The sequence below is a fragment of the Trichomonas vaginalis genome, chromosome VI (genome assembly GCF_026262505.1).
Source record: "Trichomonas vaginalis G3 chromosome VI, whole genome shotgun sequence".
In the NCBI taxonomy this organism is placed as follows: domain Eukaryota; phylum Parabasalia; order Trichomonadida; family Trichomonadidae; genus Trichomonas; species Trichomonas vaginalis.
The window spans coordinates 17,947,946-17,971,567 of record NC_067208.1 but is presented as its reverse complement, the minus strand read 5'-3'; the positions used below and the strand labels follow the sequence as shown (position 1 = coordinate 17,971,567).

At 35.7% G+C, this 23,622-nt stretch overlaps 15 protein-coding genes and 2 pseudogenes across 17 annotated transcripts, besides 3 other annotated features; 10 read left to right on the top strand and 7 right to left on the bottom strand.

Moving 5' to 3' along the window:
• Positions 1-10,287: part of a mobile genetic element that runs on past the window's edge.
• Positions 58-694, bottom strand: TVAGG3_0885570 (uncharacterized protein; the record flags this gene model as incomplete). The annotated part of the gene is made up of 1 exon (XM_051250619.1): positions 58-694. A coding segment is annotated over one exon (637 nt), but the record flags the coding sequence as incomplete, so codon positions are not given.
• On the top strand, positions 805-1,206 carry TVAGG3_0885560 (uncharacterized protein; the record flags this gene model as incomplete). The annotated part of the gene is made up of 1 exon (XM_051250618.1): positions 805-1,206. The coding sequence occupies one exon, from the start codon at positions 805-807 to the stop codon at positions 1,204-1,206; it is 402 nt and encodes a 133-aa protein (XP_051086093.1).
• TVAGG3_0885550 (uncharacterized protein) lies at positions 1,226-1,390 on the top strand (the record flags this gene model as incomplete). Its single annotated transcript, XM_001294736.1, has 1 exon — positions 1,226-1,390. The coding sequence occupies one exon, from the start codon at positions 1,226-1,228 to the stop codon at positions 1,388-1,390; it is 165 nt and encodes a 54-aa protein (XP_001294737.1).
• Positions 1,748-3,050: a mobile genetic element.
• Positions 1,844-2,970, top strand: TVAGG3_0885530 (annotated as a pseudogene). The gene has a single exon. A coding segment is annotated over exon 1 (1,127 nt).
• Positions 3,521-4,337, top strand: TVAGG3_0885510 (uncharacterized protein; the record flags this gene model as incomplete). Its single annotated transcript, XM_051250617.1, has 1 exon — positions 3,521-4,337. A coding segment is annotated over one exon (817 nt), but the record flags the coding sequence as incomplete, so codon positions are not given.
• On the top strand, positions 4,370-5,293 carry TVAGG3_0885500 (DNA/RNA polymerases family; the record flags this gene model as incomplete). Its single annotated transcript, XM_051250616.1, has 1 exon — positions 4,370-5,293. A coding segment is annotated over one exon (924 nt), but the record flags the coding sequence as incomplete, so codon positions are not given.
• TVAGG3_0885490 (DNA/RNA polymerases family) lies at positions 5,503-5,670 on the top strand (the record flags this gene model as incomplete). The annotated part of the gene is made up of 1 exon (XM_051250615.1): positions 5,503-5,670. The coding sequence occupies one exon, from the start codon at positions 5,503-5,505 to the stop codon at positions 5,668-5,670; it is 168 nt and encodes a 55-aa protein (XP_051086090.1).
• TVAGG3_0885480 (uncharacterized protein) lies at positions 5,704-5,961 on the top strand (the record flags this gene model as incomplete). The annotated part of the gene is made up of 1 exon (XM_051250614.1): positions 5,704-5,961. The coding sequence occupies one exon, from the start codon at positions 5,704-5,706 to the stop codon at positions 5,959-5,961; it is 258 nt and encodes an 85-aa protein (XP_051086089.1).
• Positions 6,010-6,684, bottom strand: TVAGG3_0885470 (HNH endonuclease family; the record flags this gene model as incomplete). Its single annotated transcript, XM_051250613.1, has 1 exon — positions 6,010-6,684. One exon carries the CDS (start codon positions 6,682-6,684, stop codon positions 6,010-6,012), a length of 675 nt encoding a protein of 224 aa, XP_051086088.1.
• TVAGG3_0885460 lies at positions 7,324-7,619 on the bottom strand (annotated as a pseudogene). Its single transcript has one exon. A coding segment is annotated over exon 1 (296 nt).
• On the bottom strand, positions 7,711-8,012 carry TVAGG3_0885450 (uncharacterized protein; the record flags this gene model as incomplete). The annotated part of the gene is made up of 1 exon (XM_051250612.1): positions 7,711-8,012. A coding segment is annotated over one exon (302 nt), but the record flags the coding sequence as incomplete, so codon positions are not given.
• On the top strand, positions 8,302-8,865 carry TVAGG3_0885440 (uncharacterized protein; the record flags this gene model as incomplete). Its single annotated transcript, XM_051250611.1, has 1 exon — positions 8,302-8,865. One exon carries the CDS (start codon positions 8,302-8,304, stop codon positions 8,863-8,865), a length of 564 nt encoding a protein of 187 aa, XP_051086086.1.
• Positions 8,894-9,094, bottom strand: TVAGG3_0885430 (uncharacterized protein; the record flags this gene model as incomplete). The annotated part of the gene is made up of 1 exon (XM_051250610.1): positions 8,894-9,094. One exon carries the CDS (start codon positions 9,092-9,094, stop codon positions 8,894-8,896), a length of 201 nt encoding a protein of 66 aa, XP_051086085.1.
• Positions 9,562-10,011, bottom strand: TVAGG3_0885420 (protein of unknown function, DUF4106 family; the record flags this gene model as incomplete). The annotated part of the gene is made up of 1 exon (XM_051250609.1): positions 9,562-10,011. The coding sequence occupies one exon, from the start codon at positions 10,009-10,011 to the stop codon at positions 9,562-9,564; it is 450 nt and encodes a 149-aa protein (XP_051086084.1).
• Positions 10,288-10,311: 24 nt separating the features above from the next.
• Positions 10,312-23,622: part of a mobile genetic element that runs on past the window's edge.
• On the top strand, positions 12,223-13,164 carry TVAGG3_0885400 (uncharacterized protein; the record flags this gene model as incomplete). The annotated part of the gene is made up of 1 exon (XM_051250608.1): positions 12,223-13,164. One exon carries the CDS (start codon positions 12,223-12,225, stop codon positions 13,162-13,164), a length of 942 nt encoding a protein of 313 aa, XP_051086083.1.
• On the bottom strand, positions 13,811-15,302 carry TVAGG3_0885390 (uncharacterized protein; the record flags this gene model as incomplete). The annotated part of the gene is made up of 1 exon (XM_051250607.1): positions 13,811-15,302. A coding segment is annotated over one exon (1,492 nt), but the record flags the coding sequence as incomplete, so codon positions are not given.
• On the top strand, positions 15,403-16,107 carry TVAGG3_0885380 (HNH endonuclease family; the record flags this gene model as incomplete). The annotated part of the gene is made up of 1 exon (XM_051250606.1): positions 15,403-16,107. One exon carries the CDS (start codon positions 15,403-15,405, stop codon positions 16,105-16,107), a length of 705 nt encoding a protein of 234 aa, XP_051086081.1.

Genomic DNA, 23,622 nt, shown 5'->3' with positions numbered 1-23,622 from the left:
CTTCATAATATTCTCTTGTATACTTTCTTCTATTTTTACGAACACGAATGTGAGTACCTGTCGAGTTCCCATTGTTGTCATAGTCAATAGTATTTTCATATGGGTCGCGTTTAGGTATTTCTATTTTTACTTTGTCACCTTTCTGAAGTTTGAAGCCCGGCATTCTTTCTTGTTTGTCCCTTTTGACTAAATTATTAAATATATAGTCTTTCTCTAAGTCAGGGTTGTTTTTCATTTCTTCGGGGGAGTGGTTTCCCAAACCTTTTTGTTTACGGTTATTGTAAATATTTAAAACTTGTCTCATCTTTGCCATGGAGAAGTGTCTATATTTGTCGTCATATGACATTTCATTTGCTTCACCACCTTGTGGTTGGTTTAAGTCTCTTAACATTTTTATACATCCGTCAATGACACCAAGAGCAGAATGGTTTTGGTCGACAATGAAATATTGGTTTACATTTTTTGAACGCAGATAGTTTTTTACATCATCTGATTTGAAAGAACTTTCACAGTCAGATGTCAGTTTTGTTGGATGGTATTTGTCAACGAATATTGTCAAAGCAGTTTTCACATCTAAAATATTTTTGGACCATAATGGTATGGCTTCACAGTATCTTGTGTTTTGACCAACAAATATTAACCAGTATGGTGGTCCATCTGTTCTAACTCTCGGAATGTTTTCCAAGATATCCATAAACCAAGCATTTGGTGTTGAACTAAAGATTTTTATCATGAGTGCTTTCTTTGTCGCATTAGAAACATAGGGGTCCTTGTTCGGATTCGTCATTTTTTACCCTATAAGAAATGGGTTTATTTGGCGCATTAGCAGGAGTCGCATCTAGATTTTTACCCGCAGTGGGAACAATAGCCAGAGGTGTATTTGGAATTGGAAGGAAGATTTTGAGTACATTAGGTATACTGAAAGAGAAAGCACAACCTATTATACAAACTGTACAGAAAGGTTGGGATGTAGCACGAGATGCAACAAATCTTATTCCAAATCCTGAAACAAGAGGAAAAGTTCAAGGATGGATGGACAATGTAGGAAGACAAGCAGGAAACTATTATAACAAAGCAAATGACTACTATAACCAAGCAGGACACTATATGGACCAAAGTGAAAGATTCTTTAACAGAGGATATAACCATGCACAACAGTGGGTAAACAATAACCAACCCCAACCGCCTCAAACGTGGGGAATGTAAAGTTTTTTATTGAGATGAAATGAACAATGCAGCATTGAGACAAATGAGTTCAAGATGGATTTGTCGGCTTCCAGCATTTAAACCGATACCATATAGTCAGGCTCAGCATGTGAAACTGAATGATATTATTAAAGGAACCATCCCACCTCCACAACAACAACCAGTTGAAAACAAACCAAACTAAAATTTTTTACTGAGATGAAATGAACAATGCAGCTTTAAACAGAATAAGTCATGGAAGACCACCTTTTACACCACGTGTTTGTAAAGTTCTTCCTATACCTCAGGAAGTTTTAGACCGACTTAAAAAACCTAAACAACCAGTTGAAAACAAACCAAACTAAAATTTTTTACTGAGATGAAATGACCGAAGAAGTTGAAACGGTAGATTTGACACCACAAACAAAAAGTTCAGAACCATTGTCAAAACCTGTCAAAGAACTTACAGATGAAGAGAAAAATTCAATAATAGAAAGTGCCAGGTCTGGAAATACAAACCCTAACTATAAAGTCACTTTTCATAGAAATGGAACGGCTAGTATAGGGTGTCCAAAGGTGCGTTTAGCACAGCGCTCTATATGAGACTATTAAAGGAGATATATGCTGATTATAAATATATAATAAAAAATATGAATATATGTATATGATGAATATGTTGTATTTTGGCGCCATGCCGGGATATAAAATGAATTTTGAGACAAGAGGCGGTTTCGCGGGAAATTTTGGCGGGATTTTTTTCATTTTTTTAATGAATCATAAAGAAAACATCCTCGCTCTTGCAAAAAAATGCAAAGACTGTAAAAAAATCTACGAGACATTGGTAAAATGCTTCGGTATGGATGCTCCTAGCTATTCCACTGTAACGTATCATGTTAGGATATATCACTTCATGAACAAAAAGGCGCCCATCATAAAAATTGACAAAAAATCGCCGGATCAAAGAAAAATCAAAGCAATTCTTCAAGCGCTAGATGAAGACCCAAGAGCATCACTCAGAAGGATAGAGGAGATGACAAAGATACCACGTACAACAGTCAGTTATTATCTGCACAATTATTTGAACTACAAACTAGCGTATACACGTTGGGTTCCGCACAACCTTAATTCAGTTCAAAAAAAATCTAGAGTCTAATCTTCGAAAGAGCTCCTCTCTATATTGGGTGCGTATCAATCCAAGAAGTTTCGCTTTTTAGTAACAGGGGACGAGTCTTGGTTTCAATATGCAACAGAAGCCAAAATCATGTGGATCCCGAAGGATGAAAATCCGCAAACATTCCCGAAGAAAAAATTGACACACCAATGATGATGTTGTCGGTTTTTTGGGGCGTGAATGGCATCATCGCAATTGATATTCTTCAAAAACCTAATACGATGAATGCTCAGTATCTAATTGACAATGTTCTTACTCAAATTATCAATTCTGATGAGTTTGAGAAATCCAAACAACAAAAACAAAAGTTTGCAATTCATTTTGATAATTCAAGAGTTCACAAAAGTCATAAGGTAATGAATTACTTGGTGGAAAACAATGTCAAAGTTGTTCCAAACCCAATTTATTCACCTGATATTGCACCCTCTGACTTTTATTTATTCGGCACGCTAAAAAAGAGAGCTGAAGGACGCGAATTCGCGAGTCCAGATGATCTTGAAAATTTTGTAAGAGAGCAATTTGAGCAATTTTCTCATGATGATTTAAAGCGTGTCTTTCAAGCCTGGATCGATCGCTGCGAACGCGTGATTGAATCCAATGGTGATTATATTTAAATAAACTTTATATATATGTAACTTGTTTATTTCTATTCGCAGTATTCAGGTTTGTGCTAAACACACCTTTGGACACCCTATATCTCAAAAAAGAAACAGACTCTCACAAATAAAATATTGAAGTCTGAAGGAGCTTTCGAGACAACAGATGGAAAAGTTTACTTCACTGACCAACAGTTCATTATAGAACATCTCATTGACTTAGAGTCGAAATATTCTAAACTTTACAACAAACACAAAAAGTTGAAAGGAAAACAAAAACAAATGGCATATGATATTTATGAAGATGTTGACGACACAACTGTTCCTGCAAGTGAAGTAAAGTCAGAGGAACCGAAAAGTGACGAAAAACTGATAGAAGAAGAAAAAACAAAAACTGAAGATAAACCAAAACCAAAGTTTAGTTTCCAAACTAAACCAAGTCAACCTTCATTAGCTGGTATGGGTTGGCGTCAAAGACTTATGGCAGCAGGCGGTTATGTAAAGTAAAGAAAAAATATTTTTTTATTTTTAAAAGTAAAGAAAAAAATATTTTTTTATTTTTATAAAAATGCCCCCATATAGAATGGATAGAAAGTCTGGTAGAATAAAAGCAGAGTTGCAAAGATATGGTTGGAGAGTTTCGAACAATTTTAAATATAGGAAGGGAAGACCCATAAAAGTCTATGACAAATTGTCTGGTCTTCGCTACGAAATGGATTTGGAAACAGCACGTGCCAATTATCCAAACAGACTAGAGAGGTTAGAAGAAGAACGTCTTATGGACATGCCTTTCGATGTTAGTGAACCTCAAGTTGAAGGACACGACGGCTTTACCAGATTCTACTGGAAACATGACGAACAATTGCATCCTTTGAGAAGGAAAAAAGGAAAAGGTGAAGACGCACATGCTCCCATGGAAAGAACAAGATATGCATATGAAAAGTATCGTGAAGTTAGAAGTCAAATTACATCTGGTCGAACCTTTACAGTAAACTTTGATGAAGGAAAGAACAAAGAAGGCTTCATGGGAGTACTTGCTGCAATTCAAGACGGAAATAAGAAAGGACACAATCTCAGATTGACCATAACAGATTTGGATGGTCACATTTACTATGCACATGGCAATGAACAAACAGCCGCAAAACTTCTTGACGCTTTCAAGACTACAAAGAGAGAACAAATGGTTGACTCCGACTCAGACATTTTGAATGCAATTGAAGGAATTGCAAGTGTCAAGTTCGAATGGTACCAACCTAACCCTCAAGCAGTCAGACAACATGCTGGATACTTCCCCTTCATAAATAAGTCTGACATTGACTTGACAAGGTATGGAATTTACAATTCAATTGAAACAATTGTCAATGAACCTTGTATTCTTACATGTCTCAGGAACTCTGGTCTTGTTACAGATGAGAAGATGAAGTATCTTGAGTCATGTGTGAAGACAAGGTACATTCTCAGAGGTCAATTGGCAAAAATTGCACCGTTGGCAAATGTCAATATCCGAGTCAACATACCTACAGCTAAAGGTTCTTCACATGACGACTATGTTGTTGACAAAGACTTACCATGGTTGAAGATTGTAATTGTCCACAACCACTTCATGTTGAACGAAAGTCTTACAAACCCATTCTTTGGTAAAAGTAAGTGCAACATTGTCAGAGCTGTAAACATTCTTTTCGAGAAAGGTTTGTTGGAACCAATTCCAGATGACAAGCTGACAGAAACTTTTGTACCAAAAGACGAAACAAACTTTTCATTGTTAGCAAGACCAAAAGTTGTTCCAGACAAAGTTCTAGTACAAAAGAAGTACACAGTTCCACAAGGAGTTGGTATGTTCGGATACCAACCTGAACCAGAAGAACTTCCAATGAGGTTGCAAGAACTTCAAGATGCTATAAACAAACTTCCATTGAGACATCCAATTGACGTCAAATTGTATTGGAGAGCATCTGAGTTAGGTCAGAAGGTTTTATATGAAACAGGTTGCTTCGACGATGTTTATGAGATAACAGGAGAAGTTTCTCAGAAGATAAGAGACTCACTTGAATTTCCACAAACTGGACCAATTGGTTGCGACAAGTTCGACTCAGATGAAAAGATATACTATGTCGACCTTAACGCTGCATACATGAGGTTTGTCCAATATATTCCGACTGGAATTCCAAACGAAGATGGTGAGTTCCCGGGAAGGAACTATACAGTTGGAAAAGTCATACAACAACTGTATGATATTAGGAAAGCTTCAAACCCCAAACTTGCAATGACACTCAAATTGCTTATGAATTCGACATGGGGATATTCCATTAAGAAACCTCAAGAGATGAAGAGTAAACATTATGAGAAGGTCGACAACTTTGTTGAAAGTTTTCTCCTTTTGTTTTGAAGTACGAATTCACTCAAGGTCAAAGTGGCTTAGTAACCACATTAAAACCTATTGTCGAGCATTGGTCTTACCCTCAGTTCGCAAAAGCAGTCCTTGACAACTACAAATTCTTCTCCGAAGTCAAATCGAAAGTCAAGGTTTACTATGAGAACATTGACGCACTCATGACGAACGAAGAAGGATACAACAAACTCATTGAAATGGGAATGGTCGGTGAAAAGATGGGTCAATTCAAATTGGACAAAATTTTCACCGAAGTTCATGTCCTCTCCAAGCGTAAGTACTGGGGTGTTAAAGAAGATGGTGAAATAGTTAAACATTGCATGAAATAAAAAATTTATTTTAAAAAAAGTGACATTTTTTTAATGGCGTACATCCCTGAGCGCTTCGTCCAGTTCAACCAAATGTTGGTCTCGGACCCAGGCAAGAGATATTCCAAGCCCGAACTCGACCGTCTCTTCAAAGAATGGATTGAAGACTACAGAGGAGACGAGTGGTTGACAATTGAATTTGCTCGGGCTTGGAATTGCTACAGAAGGGTCTTAGACGTGGACCCAAGACTCACGTACAGAGGTTGGGATGTGGTCTTCACATTCCAAGATTGGTACGAATACCAAAAATAAAAACTTAAATTTACTTGGGGTTTCCCCCTAAAATAATTTTTTTTACTCTTAGAACCACTCGAGGTTCTCCTTACGGTTGTTGAGCTTGTCACCGTCAATGTGTCTGACCTTCGTCTTCTTGTCTGGATTTGGAACCCATTGAATTGCGACAAGCTTGCCCATGGAGATTGAACCGCGATTCCGAAGGTTAAGGTTCAAGTGTCCCAAGTTGTTGAGGACTGGGGTAAGAACCTTGCCTGTCTCCTTGTTGCGGATTTGGTATGGGTAGGGTTGGGAAATTTCGTAACCATCATCGGCAACAAGGGTTGCCCATGTAGCGGCTTCAGGAACTTCTTCGTGTTTCTCTTCTTCCTCGACAATTCCTTCTTCAATTTGGTACTCACGAAGTACGGTGTTGCATGTTCTGTCCTTTCCGAGTACCTTCCAGATGGCGTCTATCTCTTCGAAGAAACGGTAGATGAGTCTGGCAAGGTCTCGGTTCTCTCTCTCGTAATTGCGCAACGATTCTGAGAAATCGTTCAGGCATTTCTCATTGGAAGCTTGGTTCATGAGGACATCGGCTTTGAGATTGGTCATCTCTGTCATAAGACTACTTTGGAGAGTCTTAATGGTGTTTGTCAGATGAGCTTTCAATTGGGCAATTTGAATTTGAATTGAGTGCTTGTCTGGCAACCTTGAAAGGACATCTGCCATTGTGTTCGGCTTCGGTGCTTGTTCGGACATCGAAAAAATGAAGTGGTTTGAGAATGACGGTTTTACTTCAAAAAGTTGGTTATGACAGTTAAGTCATACAACAAGTTTAAAATAATATCTTGTTCTTCTTCTGAACGTTTGTTGTCTCTTCCGATAAAAGTTTCGAACATGAGAACCAAAAAACGTTTTTTGAGATTGCGGAAGAGTTCAGGCAAACGTTCATATTCTGGATATGTTGGGAGCAGTTCAAAACATCTGAGCTGACTTTCGGACAAAATTGGGACAATGTCAGAAAATTCATCTTTGGTCGGACTGCTTGAAGGTAAGTCCCTTACATGTAAGTAGCTCTGGTAAAGTCTTCTCATTTCTGCTAACTTCTGGAGTATAGCTTCGTAATTTAAGAGTTTTAATTTTAATTGTCTTATTCCTCTCTTGACATCTAAACGGTAAGTATCCATGAGGTCAAGAGTAGCTTTGGTAGCTTTAAGTGGAGCTATCTCTTCTTTGACTTGTGCAATTTTGGTTGCAATTGTGGTTTGAGCTCCTTCAAGTTCGCCGTCTATGTCGTTCTCAACACCTTCAACCATAGCTTGAAACTCTTCATCAGTCCATTGAGTTTGGTGTGGGACGAATTTAACTTGCTTCATTCAAAAAATGAAAAAAATGTTTTTACTCTAAACGTGCCATATAGATGGCTATAAGAAACTTACCAGAAGGCTTCTTCTTCACATGAGACTCTGGTAACTTGAGTGTTGGTGTTGGAGTTCTTGGGGGAGGTGGGTCTGTAATTTCAGTTATCTGACAGTCGCAACAACATCTGTCAGAAGTACAGTTTCCAGTGTCTGTAAAACCAGCACGTATTATCCATCGACCGAAGCGATAGTCGCAATCATTCCTTCTACATAAGGTTCACAGTTGAAACAATTGTACTCATACCAGGTGAGTACGAGTGTGAGTAAAAACATAAAAAAAGTGAAGTTAAACGTTAAGGTTTACTGAATTGGTTGGATGTCGCCTTCTGAGGTTATGAAGAACGGCCGTCCTGAGAAGTGGAACAGTGCTCTGAGAATTTGTATAATTCGTGGAATTGGACTCTCTCTGTTTGGAAGTTGTATCCATGGGCGCTTTGCAAAGAACTTGAGAAGAGCTTCTTTCTTCATCTCCTTTATGTCGTCTACAGGAGTGTTTTCTGGTATTTGTAGGACAATTCCGGTTTCAATTTCGATTTTCAGCGCACCTCTTCCAGACAACCAGAAGCCGAGGGACATGTTGGCTTTGTCCTTGCCCAAGTACTGCTTAACAACTTCATTTATCTCTATAAGGTAAATTGCCTCATCTAATGGCTCGATGTTGTCCATTGTTCTGTTTCAGAACTAGTCTTGTACTTTTTCAGAACAATACTTGTACTGTTTCAGAACAATACTTGTACTTTTTCAGAACAAGACTTGAACTTTTTCAGAACAAATTTCCCGTAAAAGCTCTCAATTTGTGAGAAAAATTTTCTGTTTCAGAACAATACTTGTACTTTTTCAGAACAATACTTGTACTTTTTCAGAACAATACTTGCACTGCTTCAGAACAATACTTGTACTTTTTCAGAACAAGACTTGCACTGCTTCAGAACAATATTTGTACTGTTTCAAGACAATGTCCGACGTACCACCAACCGAGTCCATTCCCAAACCAGAGGAACCTAAAGCACCAGCCCCTGCACCTCAGTTCCAACAAGGACCTCCGAATTACTACCAATTTCCACCTCAAGGTTACTACCCACCACAAGGCTTCCCGAACTACCCTCCTCAGCCTATGCCTTACTGCCCCAACCCTTGGCTGTTTATGCAAAACCCTGCCCCACAATTCCAATCTCAATCCAAGAGAGACCAAGAGTTCGAGGAAGGTCTGAACCGCTTACGCAAAGAGTATGCTACTGCCCCAATGGAAGAAGACAGGCTCTCACTCTCTTCCCTCAAATCGACCGATTCGACTCGTACCACAGATTCGGTTCGTGACCGTGAAGACTACCTCAAGCAGTCTGAGAGACTCTTCATCCTACAACCATTTACAGTTGGAGCTCTCAAGAACATGCGCAATTACGAAGGTCAGACACCAGCTGGAGACCGCAAAACAGACGTATTCGCAAGAGCCGTCCAGCTCGTCAAAACAAAGACGGAGATAGTCGACTTCATACTTGCAGCTTGCCCTTACAAGTAAAAAAATAAACAATTACGAATTAAACTTTTTACTCTTTCTTTTCTGAGTTGTTTAGAGCTGGTTTCTCTTGTAGAAACCTTTCGTACTCTTCCATGGTCATGTAATTGCGAATTTGGTACGCAATTCCAGGTTCGTTGTTTTTGAACCTGATGTATGTAACGCTTCCATCCTCCTCAGGGAAGTAAGCTGCTAACATCTGACCAAGTTTTCTCGGTGACTCGGAGCTCATAAAAATGTCACTTTTTAAACGTTAAGTTTTTAGTCTTAATTTACCCTTTGTTTGTCAAGGTAGTATTGGAGTGCAATTTCTCCAAATTCTCTGTGTCGGAGTTCTTCAGCATTTTCCAAGGTGTACCTGGAGAACTCAAAGAAGTTGTCAAGAAGATACTGCCATGCTGCTCTTCTGAGTTCGTCGGTATTTTGGAAGTGTTGCACCTTCGAGTCTTCGGACATGAAAAAAATGACACTTTTTCTATTAAACCGTTTTGGCATTTCTCATGAGTGAGTATAGTTCTGCCGAACCATTGGAAGAGAAGAAGTACCCTTGCTGGCAAAAGACAAAAATAGTTGCCTTAGTTGTCATTGCAATTGTACTCGTAATTGAATTCATTGTACTTCTCTTCACGTACATAAAACTCAGCAATGGTATTTGCTTTAAGAAGCTACCATCTTACTAAGACTAAACACTTAGATTTTTCAAGCTTGACTTTTTACAATTTGAACTTTGTTTGCGTAGATATGAATTCTGAAAGAAGTATGAGGGTCTTGTATGACTTTGTACTTCTCCCATAGTTCATGTCTGTCAAACTTACCTGCCATGGACTCTTTCATAAGTTCCATGAAATCGTCTTCGGACAATCCGGGGAAAAGTATTATGTCAGTAAGTATTCTTTTAACATCCTTACTTAAACTCTTTGCTGTCTGTACACAAATGACAACTGAGATGTTAAAGTGTCTGAGCTTCTTAAGAATTCGACACATATCTTGTTCTCTGTTCTTTAACAAAGGATGAGAGGCGAAATCATCTAAGATAAGAAGACATCTATGAGGGTAAGTCTTCCAATCGTAAGATTGCAATTTCTTCGAAATGTATTCTATCTCTTTCTGTTTGTTTCTGAAGTGTTTCTTCTCTAATATTCTCTGCATTTCCTCATTAGGGTCTTTTAACTTAGAATTTATATACTCATTTATAGCATTATACTTCAAAACTCTTCTTTGGTACTTCTTTATCCAATCTAACAACTCAGTATCCTTTATACATACTAACTTAGACTTCTTTATAATATCTTTGAACGAATTGACGGTTTGGTCAAATTGACCAGAAGTCGAACAAATAACAACTAACTCATAGAATGGGTTCTTCTCATCTAGTTCTTGTTGTTGTGCAGCCATTTTAAGATAAGTGAAAGTCTTACCCGACCCAGGTGGTGCAATTAGACCTGTTATAGTTAGTATACAAGTCTTGGGTATGGTGGCACTGCGTTCCACCTTACCCAATACTTGTGAATTTGACACTTTACAAAACCGTTAACGTATATTTTACAACATGAACGCAAAAACTAACTTAACCTTAAATATTTACAAAGCCGCCAACAATTTCACCTCACTATCGTTCTCACTAACAACTTCACTAATGTTCTCATAAATTTTCCTCAATATCTTCATCATCAGTGTTAACCCTATTGTAGTCATACTTGAAGCCATAAACTTTCTCTAACTTCTTAACGTACAATTTACATAACTTACCTTCGTCATCGTATGGTTTAATGATATAACTATTTCTATCTTTATAAACAGTCAATGAAAAGTCAACTGGTCTCGGATGTATTTGAAAGAACATGTTATGCTCAGGAAGGAAGAATAAATGTTTAAATGTATGTTTGTTATATGTTTTGATTTGTATGAGTTGCTTTTGTTCTGTCATTACATCCAAATAAAATAAAAATAATTTTAAAAAATAAAATAAAAAATAAATGATCTCACCACCCTCACACGTATGAAAACATAGCACAAAAATAAATTTAGGTGAAGTGGTGAGATCTAACCTCTTTTTTCACCTCATTTCTACCCTGTTGAATTCATTGCTTTATAACTCTCTTCCTTGGTTTCTCCAACTCTTCTAACTTCTTCTTAAGTTCAGCAATGTTGTCCTCATGAAGTTTAATCTTTCTCAAAATTCCTTCTTTATCTAATGGTTGCTTTATCTTTCTAAACTGAACTCTACCATCCTTCATAGTATGAATGTAAAAACCTTCTGGAATAGTTCTTGATTTAATGTATTCTACCAAAAACTTTTGTTTCATTGCTTCAGTGACTTTAGTCGTCATTTTACTCTAAGGTGAAGCTAGCACAGCGATAATGGATTTCATGACTTTTAGTATTTCATGCAATCTTAACAGATAGCCTTACAAGTACTTCCAGTGTCCCTAGCTGTCCCTCCTTTTTATATAACTCCATGACATTTATAATCTCGCGAAACTTAACAGGTAGCATAACAGATTAAAATCAGATGAGGTTTTGAACCAAAATTTCTAAGCAACGTTGTCAAGGATTTTGAGGAACTAGGGACAGAGTGTGGCAAAGTCCAAGATTTAATTTATCTTCATCTGTTTCATCAGCTATCTCATCTAATATGCCAATATTTTATTCATAACTCGTGGCAAACTCACTAACTTTCATTATGTTCATCTGCATGCTTCATCTGATAGAAAGTATGACTTTCATTAACTCTGTGAGATAATGAAAACTACTAGGGACAGAGACCATGGCAAAGTTTATGATTTTCATTATTTCCGGAACTTAATGAAAACTACTAGGGACAGAGACCATGGCAAAGTTCATGATTTAATTTATTCTCTCACTAACAACAAACACAAACTCCAACACTAACATCAAGTACTAACCTCAGCACAAATGACAAACACTAACAACAAACACAAACTCCAACACTAACGACAAGTACTAACCTCAGCACAAATGACAAACGCTAACAACAAACACAAACTCCAACACTAACATCAAGTACTAACCTCAGCACAAATGACAAACACTAACAACAAACACAAACTCCAACACTAACGACAAAAATAAATGTCCTCACTTCTTAACAAAGTAATATGTGCTTCTTACACCACCATAGCTCAAACGTTTCTTTTCAAACATCGATTGAAACTTATTTTGAGCCATTGGCTTTAGTCTCTTTTTCTTCAAATACGCCAAGAAATCTTCTTCACATCTTTTCACTTCATAGCCTTCTTTAAACTCCTCCTTGTTAAGTTCTATGAAATCCTTTATCTCATTCTTTGTTGCAATGGCTTCTTCACGAACGACATCGTGAACTATTTCAACACTGTTCTCATGAACGACCTCCTCACTGTTCTCATGAACTATTTCAACACTGTTCTCATGTATGACCTCCTCACTGTTCTCATGAACTATTTCATCATTGTTCTCATGAACGACTTCCTTACTGTTCTCATGAACTATTTCATCATTGTTCTCATGAACGACCTCCTCACTGTTCTCATGAACTATTTCAACACTGTTCTCATGTATGACATCCTCACTGTCCTCATGAACTATTTCAACACTGTTCTCATGAACGACCTCCTTACTGTTCTCATGAACTATTTCAACACTGTTCTCATGTATGACCTCCTCACTGTTCTCATGAACTATTTCAACACTGTTCTCATGAACGACCTCCTCACTGTTCTCATGAACTATTTCAACACTGTTCTCATGTATGACCTCCTCACTGTTCTCATGAACTATTTCATCATTGTTCTCATGAACGACTTCCTTACTGTTCTCATGAACTATTTCATCATTGTTCTCATGAACGACCTCCTCACTGTTCTCATGAACTATTTCAACACTGTTCTCATGTATGACCTCCTCACTGTTCTCATGAACTATTTCATCATTGTTCTCATGAACGACTTCCTTACTGTTCTCATGAACTATTTCATCATTGTTCTCATGAACGACCTCCTCACTGTTCTCATGAACTATTTCATCACTGTTCTCATGAACGACCTCCTCACTGTTCTCATGAACTATTTCATCATTGTTCTCATGAACTATTTCATCACTGTTCTCATGTATGACCTCCTCACTGTTCTCATGAACTATTTCATCACTGTTCTCATGTATGACCTCCTCACTGTTCTCATGTATGACCTCCTCACTGTTCTCATGAACTATTTCATTATTGCATGTATGACCTCCTTACTGTCTTTCATAAGCGTTTCAAAGTCTCCTTTACTCATTACTTCAATCTCATGCTGTTCACAATAGTACTTAAACTCACTGTATATGTCTTTGTTGTATGTTATATTGCTTCCCATGTACTCCATGAATTTTTCAAGCACTTCCTCATAATTCACTGTTTCTTTCTTTCCACGACCTTCTAATATCATACTTGCTTCGTAAATATAACTTCTTACAGAACCGTCTCGCTTTCTACTTCTCTTCACAAATTCTCTCATCTTGCCACCAAATACATTTGAACTACATGCAAAGAATTCATTCTCCTTCGCAAATTCTTTATATCTTCTGTAGCACTCTGTACAATTCCATCCGGATACAAACTTTTCATAGAACTCCTCGTAAAACATTTGGTAAGGTGTTTTGTTCATTTCGATGAGTTCTTGTTTAGCCCTGGTGAATGGTATCTTCCTTACATCAAATTCACTTAAATCTTTCCTCATGAAGTACGTCAGTAAGTTTGAATAAAACTCTTCATTAAAGCTTTCAATGAGATTTGAGAAATATTCGTAATTTCCTTTGTATCTGCTGCTTACGTCAATGACAACAAATCTTCTGTCGTCTTTGTCAATCTTTACTGAGTTGAAGTTGTTAGATATCATGATGATATTACAAACATTCTCTATCTTTCTTACTGGCTGACACTTCTGATTTAAGTCCAACTGAGTCTCTGTTACTATTGACTTTAGTGCGTCGTGGTTCATGACCTTAGACGTATCGCATGAGCTTAGTTCATTGCATACGATGAGCTTCATGTTCTCAATAGCAGCATTGAATCTACCAACCACATTCTCTATTGCCGTTATATTATTGTTGGCGTACTTGCTAATGAGCTCGCATAGAACATTACTAAGTACATTCTTACCAGTTCCTTGCTTTCCTATTAACAAAAGTACTGTTCCAGTCTTTCCACAAGGATTTTGAACGATGTAGGCGAACCAGTTCAAAACATACTCATAAAGCTCTTCATCCTCATTACATATGACATCGTGAACATGTTTCAAATATCCTTCAATAACGTTCTCATCTACTTCATTCAGTACCTCATACTCATATCCTCTGAAATAGCTGTAAATGTCATCTCTTTCGTCAAAGAATCTCATGCCTGACTTCATAAGATAGTTCTTGTTCTGACCCGCTTCATAAATCATCAGTGCGTTCACATCCTTCTCCTCAATACGTCCTACATAAATACTCTTCATGAGCTTATTGAATTCCTTGCTATCTACTGACACAAGTGTTGTTGTGTCTCGTATTCCATCATAATCTTTCACTAGATATGTCATACGTGCTCCGTCAATAACGACAACACATCTTCTTAAGTCATTTATAACACTAGCTATGTCAATACCTTCTTCACTCATGTACTTATTTTTCCTCAAGTCCTTTAGTGTGAAAGTGTCTCTAAGTTCTATTTCAAGCAATTCATTTACACATCCTTTGCAATACTTCTCTATAAAATATTTCTGTCGTTCTTTACTAAGTTTCTTAACAGCTCTGAAGAACCATGTATTTTGACTCAAACATCCTTCACAACTTCTCTCATTCATTCCTAGTTCTTTCATGTCATTATCTTCAACCTCTATGGTCTCATTGACTAAGGTCAAAGGGTTCTTAGTCATTGCTGGTCTTATCTGAAACAATGTTTGTGCAACAGGTTTAACTAGTTCAGCAACGTCCTTCCTTAATATGAATAGCTGTTTCCACTCATCTTTGCTAACAGTTCTTTCATAACCACTGACAGTAATGATTTCATTTGCTGACCTTAGACACTTATGTTCTATCATTTGTATTGCTTTTGTGTAAGGCTTTCGTGAGCATAGGTTGTATATGTCATTCCTGCAATGTTCATTCATGCCAATAGTACTAAATCCTTTCTTTGCTGTTGAGTGCATAATATCCATTAGTTCCTGTGTTCGTATTGCTGTCTCATAAAATACAACAAGACCTTTGTCATCTATGACGTACTTACCGAAAACATTGCTTATATTCTTTAACCATGAAATAACATCCTCATTCATGCTGTCAAACATGAAGTAAGGTCTTACATACTCTTCACTTATAAGATACTCCACAAAGTACTTGTTAAGCTCTATGTCCTCGTGAGTGATTTCATTAGGTTTGATATTAGTTCCTTTTGTCATTGCTGTCATGTACTTCACTCTCATAGTTCCTTTCAATAGCGTAAAAATACTTCATTGTTTCATAACTGCTCTAAATTCTGTTCAAAATTCGTACAACATAACTTTTTAACATTAGTGAAAGAACATGAGCGAAACAACAACATCTAACATTACAGAAGAAGTCAATGACAATGCCGATGAAAACATTACAGAAGGAGCTAGTGAAAATATTGACGAGCTCAGTGAGGAAGAAGATATTGAGGACGTCAATGAGAACGTTAGTGGGGAACAAACTCAATGGGAAACATTGAGAAATCATGAAGATTATGAGATTTGTACGACATATCCTTTTACTATTCGTCGAAAGAAAAACAAACATATTAAGAGTGAATGCTTAAATAATCATGGTTATATTGAGCTTAGTTTAAACAACAAAACGCATTTAAAGCATAGAATTATTGCAGAACAGTGGATTGAAAATCCAAACAATTTGAAAGAAATAGACCATATAAATCATGATAGAACGGACAACAGAATCTCAAACCTTCGTTGGTGTTCTAAATCTGAAAACAATAGAAATAAAAGCAAGTATGGCGATATAGTTTATGAGTTCGTTGATGAAATATCTGACGAAGCTGTTGAAATAACAGATTATGGTAAGCATTCGTTTGAGTTCTACTATTATGTTGAGAATGAGGACGCATTCTATTATTATACAGGTCTTAACTATCGAAAACTTCATATAAACTTTACAAAAACAGGTGTTGCTTATGTTTGTATGATAGATACAGAAAACAAGAGAGTAATCTTATGCATAAACAAATTCAAACGCTTGTACGGCTTCATGTAGGACAAACATTATTTTTCAACACTAACGCCAACACGTAGGACAAACATTCATGACTAACATTACTGTATAACATAAATGTTTTGTCATGACCTCATCGTAAATGTTTTGTCATGATTTCATCGTAAATGTTTTGTCAAGACTTTTCCATCGTAATGAGCGTAAATGATCCAAAAATATATTTTAGGTGAAGTGGTGAGATCTCACCTCTTTTTTCACCTCTTTTCTCACCTCATGAATTTTCATGACTTCTTCATCGTACATGTTTTGTCAAGACTTCTTCATCGTATATGTTTTGTCAAGACTTCTTCGTATATGTTTTGTCATGATTTAATCGTATATGTTTTGTCATGATTTAATCGTATATGTTTTGTCATGACCTCATCGTAAATGTTTTGTCATGATTTCATCGTAAATGTTTTGTCATGATTTAATCGTATATGTTTTGTCATGATTTAATCGTATATGTTTTGTCATGACTTCTTCGTAATGAACGTACATGTTTTGTCAAGACTTCTTCGTATATGTTTTGTCATGACTTCTTCGTATATGTTTTGTCATGATTTAATCGTATATGTTTTGTGAAGAATATAACAACCGCCTGAATTCAGACGGTTGCTTTTTATACAAAATTCACACAGGAAAATTCTTGAGTTTTGGTTGAAAGAATACGGTCAAGCCAAAAGTGGCTCGACCTCAAAACAAACATTTTATGAGCTTACTAAGGCATTTATGAATGAATTCAAAGGTATTTGCATACATCCTGACCTCGTTTATTTTGTTGCTGAATGGTGCTCTGTAAAGTATGCATTTTATGTCAAAGATATTATGGACTCCATAGATAAGAAAGTTCATGAGAAGTTAGATGAAGAAGAACTCGAAGATACAGTAGAGAATGCAAAACATTTTTGACGAAGTGAAGATCTTCACTTCGTCAAAATGTGATGCAAAAACAAGCATTTTATGAGCTTACTAAGGCATTTATGAATGAATTCAAAGGTATTTGCATACATCCTGACCTCGTTCATTTTGTTGTTGAATTCAGCAAAAATAATGTTTAGGGTAGATGGTTTTTAGGTGTCACTACGTCACCATGTCACCAGGTTAATTAACTTCTCTTAAAATTACTGACAACATGACATTTAGACAACAGTCCAGGAAATAAACTTCTTCGTAAATGTTTTGCCATGATTTCTTCGTAAATGTTTTGTCATGATTTCTTCGTATATATTTTGTCATGATTTCTTCGTATATGTTTTGTCATGATTTAATCGTATATGTTTTTGTCAAGACTTCTTCATCGTAATGAGCGTATATGTTTTGTCAAACATGAACGTAAATGTTTTGTCATGATTTAATCGTAATGAGTGTAAATGATTTCATATAATTGCTTACCTCGGAAAACCGAGAGAAGAGATTCCATATGAAAATCGCAAGAATTTGGCTCCTGGTTTGAAATATTATTATGTTCATAGACTTCATCGTATATGTTTTGTCAAACATGAGCGTATATGTTTTGTCATGATTTCATCGTAAATGTTTTGTCATGATTTAATCGTATATGTTTTGTCATGATGATTTCATCGAAACTAAACGTATATGTTTTGTCATGATTTCATCGTACATGTTTTGTCATGATTTCATCGTACATGTTTTGTCATGATTTCATCGTATATGTTTTGTCATGACTTCTTCATCGTAATGAGTGTAAATGAACCAAAAATAATGTTTACGTTCATGTTTGACAACAACACAGGAGGAAGGCAGTTATGAATTATTTTTGAAGAACTGAAGGGGTCACCAGGTCACCAGGTCACCAGGTCATTTAACTTCTCTGAAAAAGTGTGACAACATGACATTTTGACAACATCATGGGTTATTCGATAATTAATTATTTTTGAAGAACTGAAGGGGTCACCAGGTCACCAGGTCACCAGGTCATTTAACTTCTCTGAAAAAGTGTGACAACATGACATTTTGACAACATCATGGGTTATTCGATAATTAATTATTTTTGAAGAACTGAAGGGGTCACCAGGTCACCAGGTCACCAGGTCATTTAACTTCTCTGAAAAAATGTGACAACATGACATTTTGACAACAACACAGGAGGAAGGCAGTTATGACTTATTTTTGAAGAACTGAGGGTGCTACCATGTTACCATGTGCTACCAGGTTAATGAACTTCTCTGAAAAATGAGACAACATGACATTTTGACAACAACACAGGAAATAAACTTCATCGTATATGTTTGTCATGATTTCTTCATCGTATATGTTTTGTCATGATTTCATCGAAACTAAACGTATATGTTTTGTCAAGACTTCTTCGTATATGTTTTGTCATGACTTCTTCATCGTAATGAACGTAAATGACCCAAAAATAATGTTTAGGGTAGATGGTTAGATCTAACCTCATTTCTACCCTCATTTCTACCCTCATTGAATTTTCATGATTTCTTCATCGTAATGAGCGTATATGCTTTGTCATGACTTCTTCATCGTAATGAGCGTATATGCTTTCTCATGACTTCTTCATCGTAATGAGCGTAAATGTTTTGTCATGATTTCTTCATCGTACATGTTTTGTCGAAACTTCATCGTAAATGATTTGTCATGATTTCATCGTTTATGTTTTGTCATGATTTCTTCGTTTATGCTTTGTCGAAACTTCTTCATCGTAATGAGCGTATATGTTTTGTCAAGACTTTTCATCGTATATGTTTTGTCGAAACTTCATCATCGTAATGAGTGTATATGCTTTGTCATGATTTCTTCATCGTAATGAGTGTAAATGTTTTGTCATGACTTCTTCATCGTAAATGTTTTGTCATGACTTCTTCATCGTACATGTTTTGTCATGATTTCTTCATCGTATATGTTTTGTCATGATTTCTTCATCGTAATGAGTGTATATGCTTTGTCAAACATGAACGTAAATGATCCAAAAATAATGTTTAGGGTAGATGGTTAGATCTAACCTCATTTCTACCCTCATTTCTACCCTCATGAATTTTCATACGGAATCTCTTCGTATATGTTTTGTCATGATTTCTTCATCGTAATGAGTGTAAATGTTTTGTCGAAACTTCATCGTAAATGTTTTGTCAAGACTTCTTCATCGTAATGAGCGTATATGCTTTGTCAAACATGAGCGTAAATGTTTTGTCATGACTTCTTCATCGTATATGTTTTGTCATGATTTCTTCATCGTATATGTTTTGTCATGATTTCTTCATCGTAATGAGTGTATATGCTTTGTCAAACATGAACGTAAATGATCCAAAAATAATGTTTAGGGTAGATGGTTAGATCTAACCTCATTTCTACCCTCATTTCTACCCTCATGAATTTTCATACGGAATCTCTTCGTATATGTTTTGTCATGATTTCTTCATCGTAATGAGTGTAAATGTTTTGTCGAAACTTCATCGTAAATGTTTTGTCAAGACTTCTTCATCGTAATGAGCGTATATGCTTTGTCAAACATGAGCGTAAATGTTTTGTCATGACTTCTTCATCGTATATGTTTTGTCATGATTTCTTCATCGTATATGTTTTGTCATGATTTCTTCATCGTAATGAGTGTATGCTTTGTCAAACATGAACGTAAATGATCCAAAAATAATGTTTAGGGTAGATGGTTAGATCTAACCTCATTTCTACCCTCATGAATTTTCATACGGAATCTCTTCGTATATGTTTTGTCATGATTTCTTCATCGTAATGAGTGTAAATGTTTTGTCGAAACTTCATCGTAAATGTTTTGTCAAGACTTCTTCATCGTAATGAGCGTATATGCTTTGTCAAACATGAGCGTAAATGTTTTTGTCATGACTTCTTCATCGTATATGTTTTGTCATGATTTCTTCATCGTATATGTTTTGTCATGATTTCTTCATCGTAATGAGTGTATATGCTTTGTCAAACATGAACGTAAATGATCCAAAAATAATGTTTAGGGTAGATGGTTAGATCTAACCTCATTTCTACCCTCATGAATTTTCATACGGAATCTCTTCGTAAATGTTTTGTCATGATTTCTTCATCGTAATGAGCGTAAATGACCCAAAAATAATGTTTAGGTGAAGTGGTGAGATCTCACCTCTTTTCTCACCTCTTTTCTCACCTCATGAATTTTCATGACTTCTTCATCGTAATGAGCGTAAATGATTTGTCATGATTTCATCGTTTATGTTTTGTCATGATTTCTTCGTTTATGCTTTGTCAAACATGAGCGTAAATGTTTTGTCATGACTTCTTCATCGTAATGAGCGTATATGCTTTGTCATGACTTCTTCATCGTAATGAATGTAAATGTTTTGTCATGACTTCTTCATCGTAATGAGCGTACATGTTTTGTCATGACTTCTTCATCGTAATGAGTGTAAATGATTTGTCATGATTTCATCGTACATGTTTTGTCATGACTTCTTCATCGTAATGAGTGTAAATGATTTGTCATGATTTCATCGTACATGTTTTGTCATGACTTCTTCATCGTAATGAGCGTATATGTTTTGTCATGACTTCTTCATCGTAATGAGCGTAAATGACCCAAAAATAATGTTTATGTTAGAATGTTAGATCTAACACCTTTTCTAACATGTTTTCTCACCTCATGTTTTGTCATGACTTCTTCATCGAAACTAAACGTATATGTTTTGTCATGACTTCTTCGTAAATGATTTGTCGAAACTTCTTCGTAAATGATTTGTCGAAACTTCTTCATCGTAATGAGCGTATATGTTTTGTCATGACTTCTTCGTAATGAGCGTAAATGATCCAAAAATAATGTTTATGTTAGAATGTTAGATCTAACACCTTTTCTAACATGTTTTCTAACATGGAGGATTTCATTAGATATAAATATTCTTCCTTCATTTCATTCTATACACAATTACATCATAGACGATTTAATAGATATAATACTTTACTGTTTCATTAGATATAAATATTCTTCCTTCATTTCATTCTATACACAATTACATCATAGACGATTTAATAGATATAATACTTTACTGTTTCATTAGATATAAATATTCTTCCTTCATTTCATTCTATACACAATTACATCATAGACGATTTAATAGATATAATACTTTACTGTTTCATTAGATATAAATATTCTTCCTTCATTTCATTCTATACACAATTACATCATAGACGATTTAGATATAAAATATTTACTGTTTCATCTGATATAAACATTCTTCCCTAAACATTATTTTAGTTAAAGTCCATCAAATATTTTAGGATACTTTCACCAAATAATATTTATATCTAATGAAATCCTCCATGTTAGAAAACATGTTAGAAAAGGTGTTAGATCTAACATTCTAACATAAACATTATTTTTGGATCATTTACGCTCATTACGAAGAAGTCATGACAAAACATATACGCTCATTACGATGAAGAAGTTTCGACAAATCATTTACGAAGAAGTTTCGACAAATCATTTACGAAGAAGTCATGACAAAACATATACGTTTAGTTTCGATGAAGAAGTCATGACAAAACATGAGGTGAGAAAACATGTTAGAAAAGGTGTTAGATCTAACATTCTAACATAAACATTATTTTTGGGTCATTTACGCTCATTACGATGAAGAAGTCATGACAAAACATATACGCTCATTACGATGAAGAAGTCATGACAAAACATGTACGATGAAATCATGACAAATCATTTACACTCATTACGATGAAGAAGTCATGACAAAACATGTACGATGAAATCATGACAAATCATTTACACTCATTACGATGAAGAAGTCATGACAAAACATGTACGCTCATTACGATGAAGAAGTCATGACAAAACATTTACATTCATTACGATGAAGAAGTCATGACAAAGCATATACGCTCATTACGATGAAGAAGTCATGACAAAACATTTACGCTCATGTTTGACAAAGCATAAACGAAGAAATCATGACAAAACATAAACGATGAAATCATGACAAATCATTTACGCTCATTACGATGAAGAAGTCATGAAAATTCATGAGGTGAGAAAAGAGGTGAGAAAAGAGGTGAGATCTCACCACTTCACCTAAACATTATTTTTGGGTCATTTACGCTCATTACGATGAAGAAATCATGACAAAACATTTACGAAGAGATTCCGTATGAAAATTCATGAGGGTAGAAATGAGGTTAGATCTAACCATCTACCCTAAACATTATTTTTGGATCATTTACGTTCATGTTTGACAAAGCATATACACTCATTACGATGAAGAAATCATGACAAAACATATACGATGAAGAAATCATGACAAAACATATACGATGAAGAAGTCATGACAAAACATTTACGCTCATGTTTGACAAAGCATATACGCTCATTACGATGAAGAAGTCTTGACAAAACATTTACGATGAAGTTTCGACAAAACATTTACACTCATTACGATGAAGAAATCATGACAAAACATATACGAAGAGATTCCGTATGAAAATTCATGAGGGTAGAAATGAGGGTAGAAATGAGGTTAGATCTAACCATCTACCCTAAACATTATTTTTGGATCATTTACGTTCATGTTTGACAAAGCATATACACTCATTACGATGAAGAAATCATGACAAAACATATACGATGAAGAAATCATGACAAAACATGTACGATGAAGAAGTCATGACAAAACATTTACGATGAAGAAGTCATGACAAAACATTTACACTCATTACGATGAAGAAATCATGACAAAGCATATACACTCATTACGATGATGAAGTTTCGACAAAACATATACGATGAAGAAGTCTTGACAAAACATATACGCTCATTACGATGAAGAAGTTTCGACAAAGCATAAACGAAGAAATCATGACAAAGCATAAACGAAGAAATCATGACAAAACATAAACGATGAAATCATGACAAATCATTTACGATGAAGTTTCGACAAAACATGTACGATGAAGTTTCGACAAAACATGTACGATGAAGTTTCGACAAAACATGTACGATGAAGAAATCATGACAAAACATTTACGCTCATTACGATGAAGAAGTCATGACAAAGCATATACGCTCATTACGATGAAGAAGTCATGACAAAGCATATACGCTCATTACGATGAAGAAATCATGAAAATTCAATGAGGGTAGAAATGAGGGTAGAAATGAGGTTAGATCTAACCATCTACCCTAAACATTATTTTTGGGTCATTTACGTTCATTACGATGAAGAAGTCATGACAAAACATATACGAAGAAGTCTTGACAAAACATATACGTTTAGTTTCGATGAAATCATGACAAAACATATACGATGAAGAAATCATGACAAAACATATACGATGAAGTTTATTTCCTGTGTTGTTGTCAAAATGTCATGTTGTCTCATTTTTTCAGAGAAGTTCATTAACCTGGTAGCACATGGTAACATGGTAGCACCCTCAGTTCTTCAAAAATAAGTCATAACTGCCTTCCTCCTGTGTTGTTGTCAAAATGTCATGTTGTCACATTTTTTCAGAGAAGTTAAATGACCTGGTGACCTG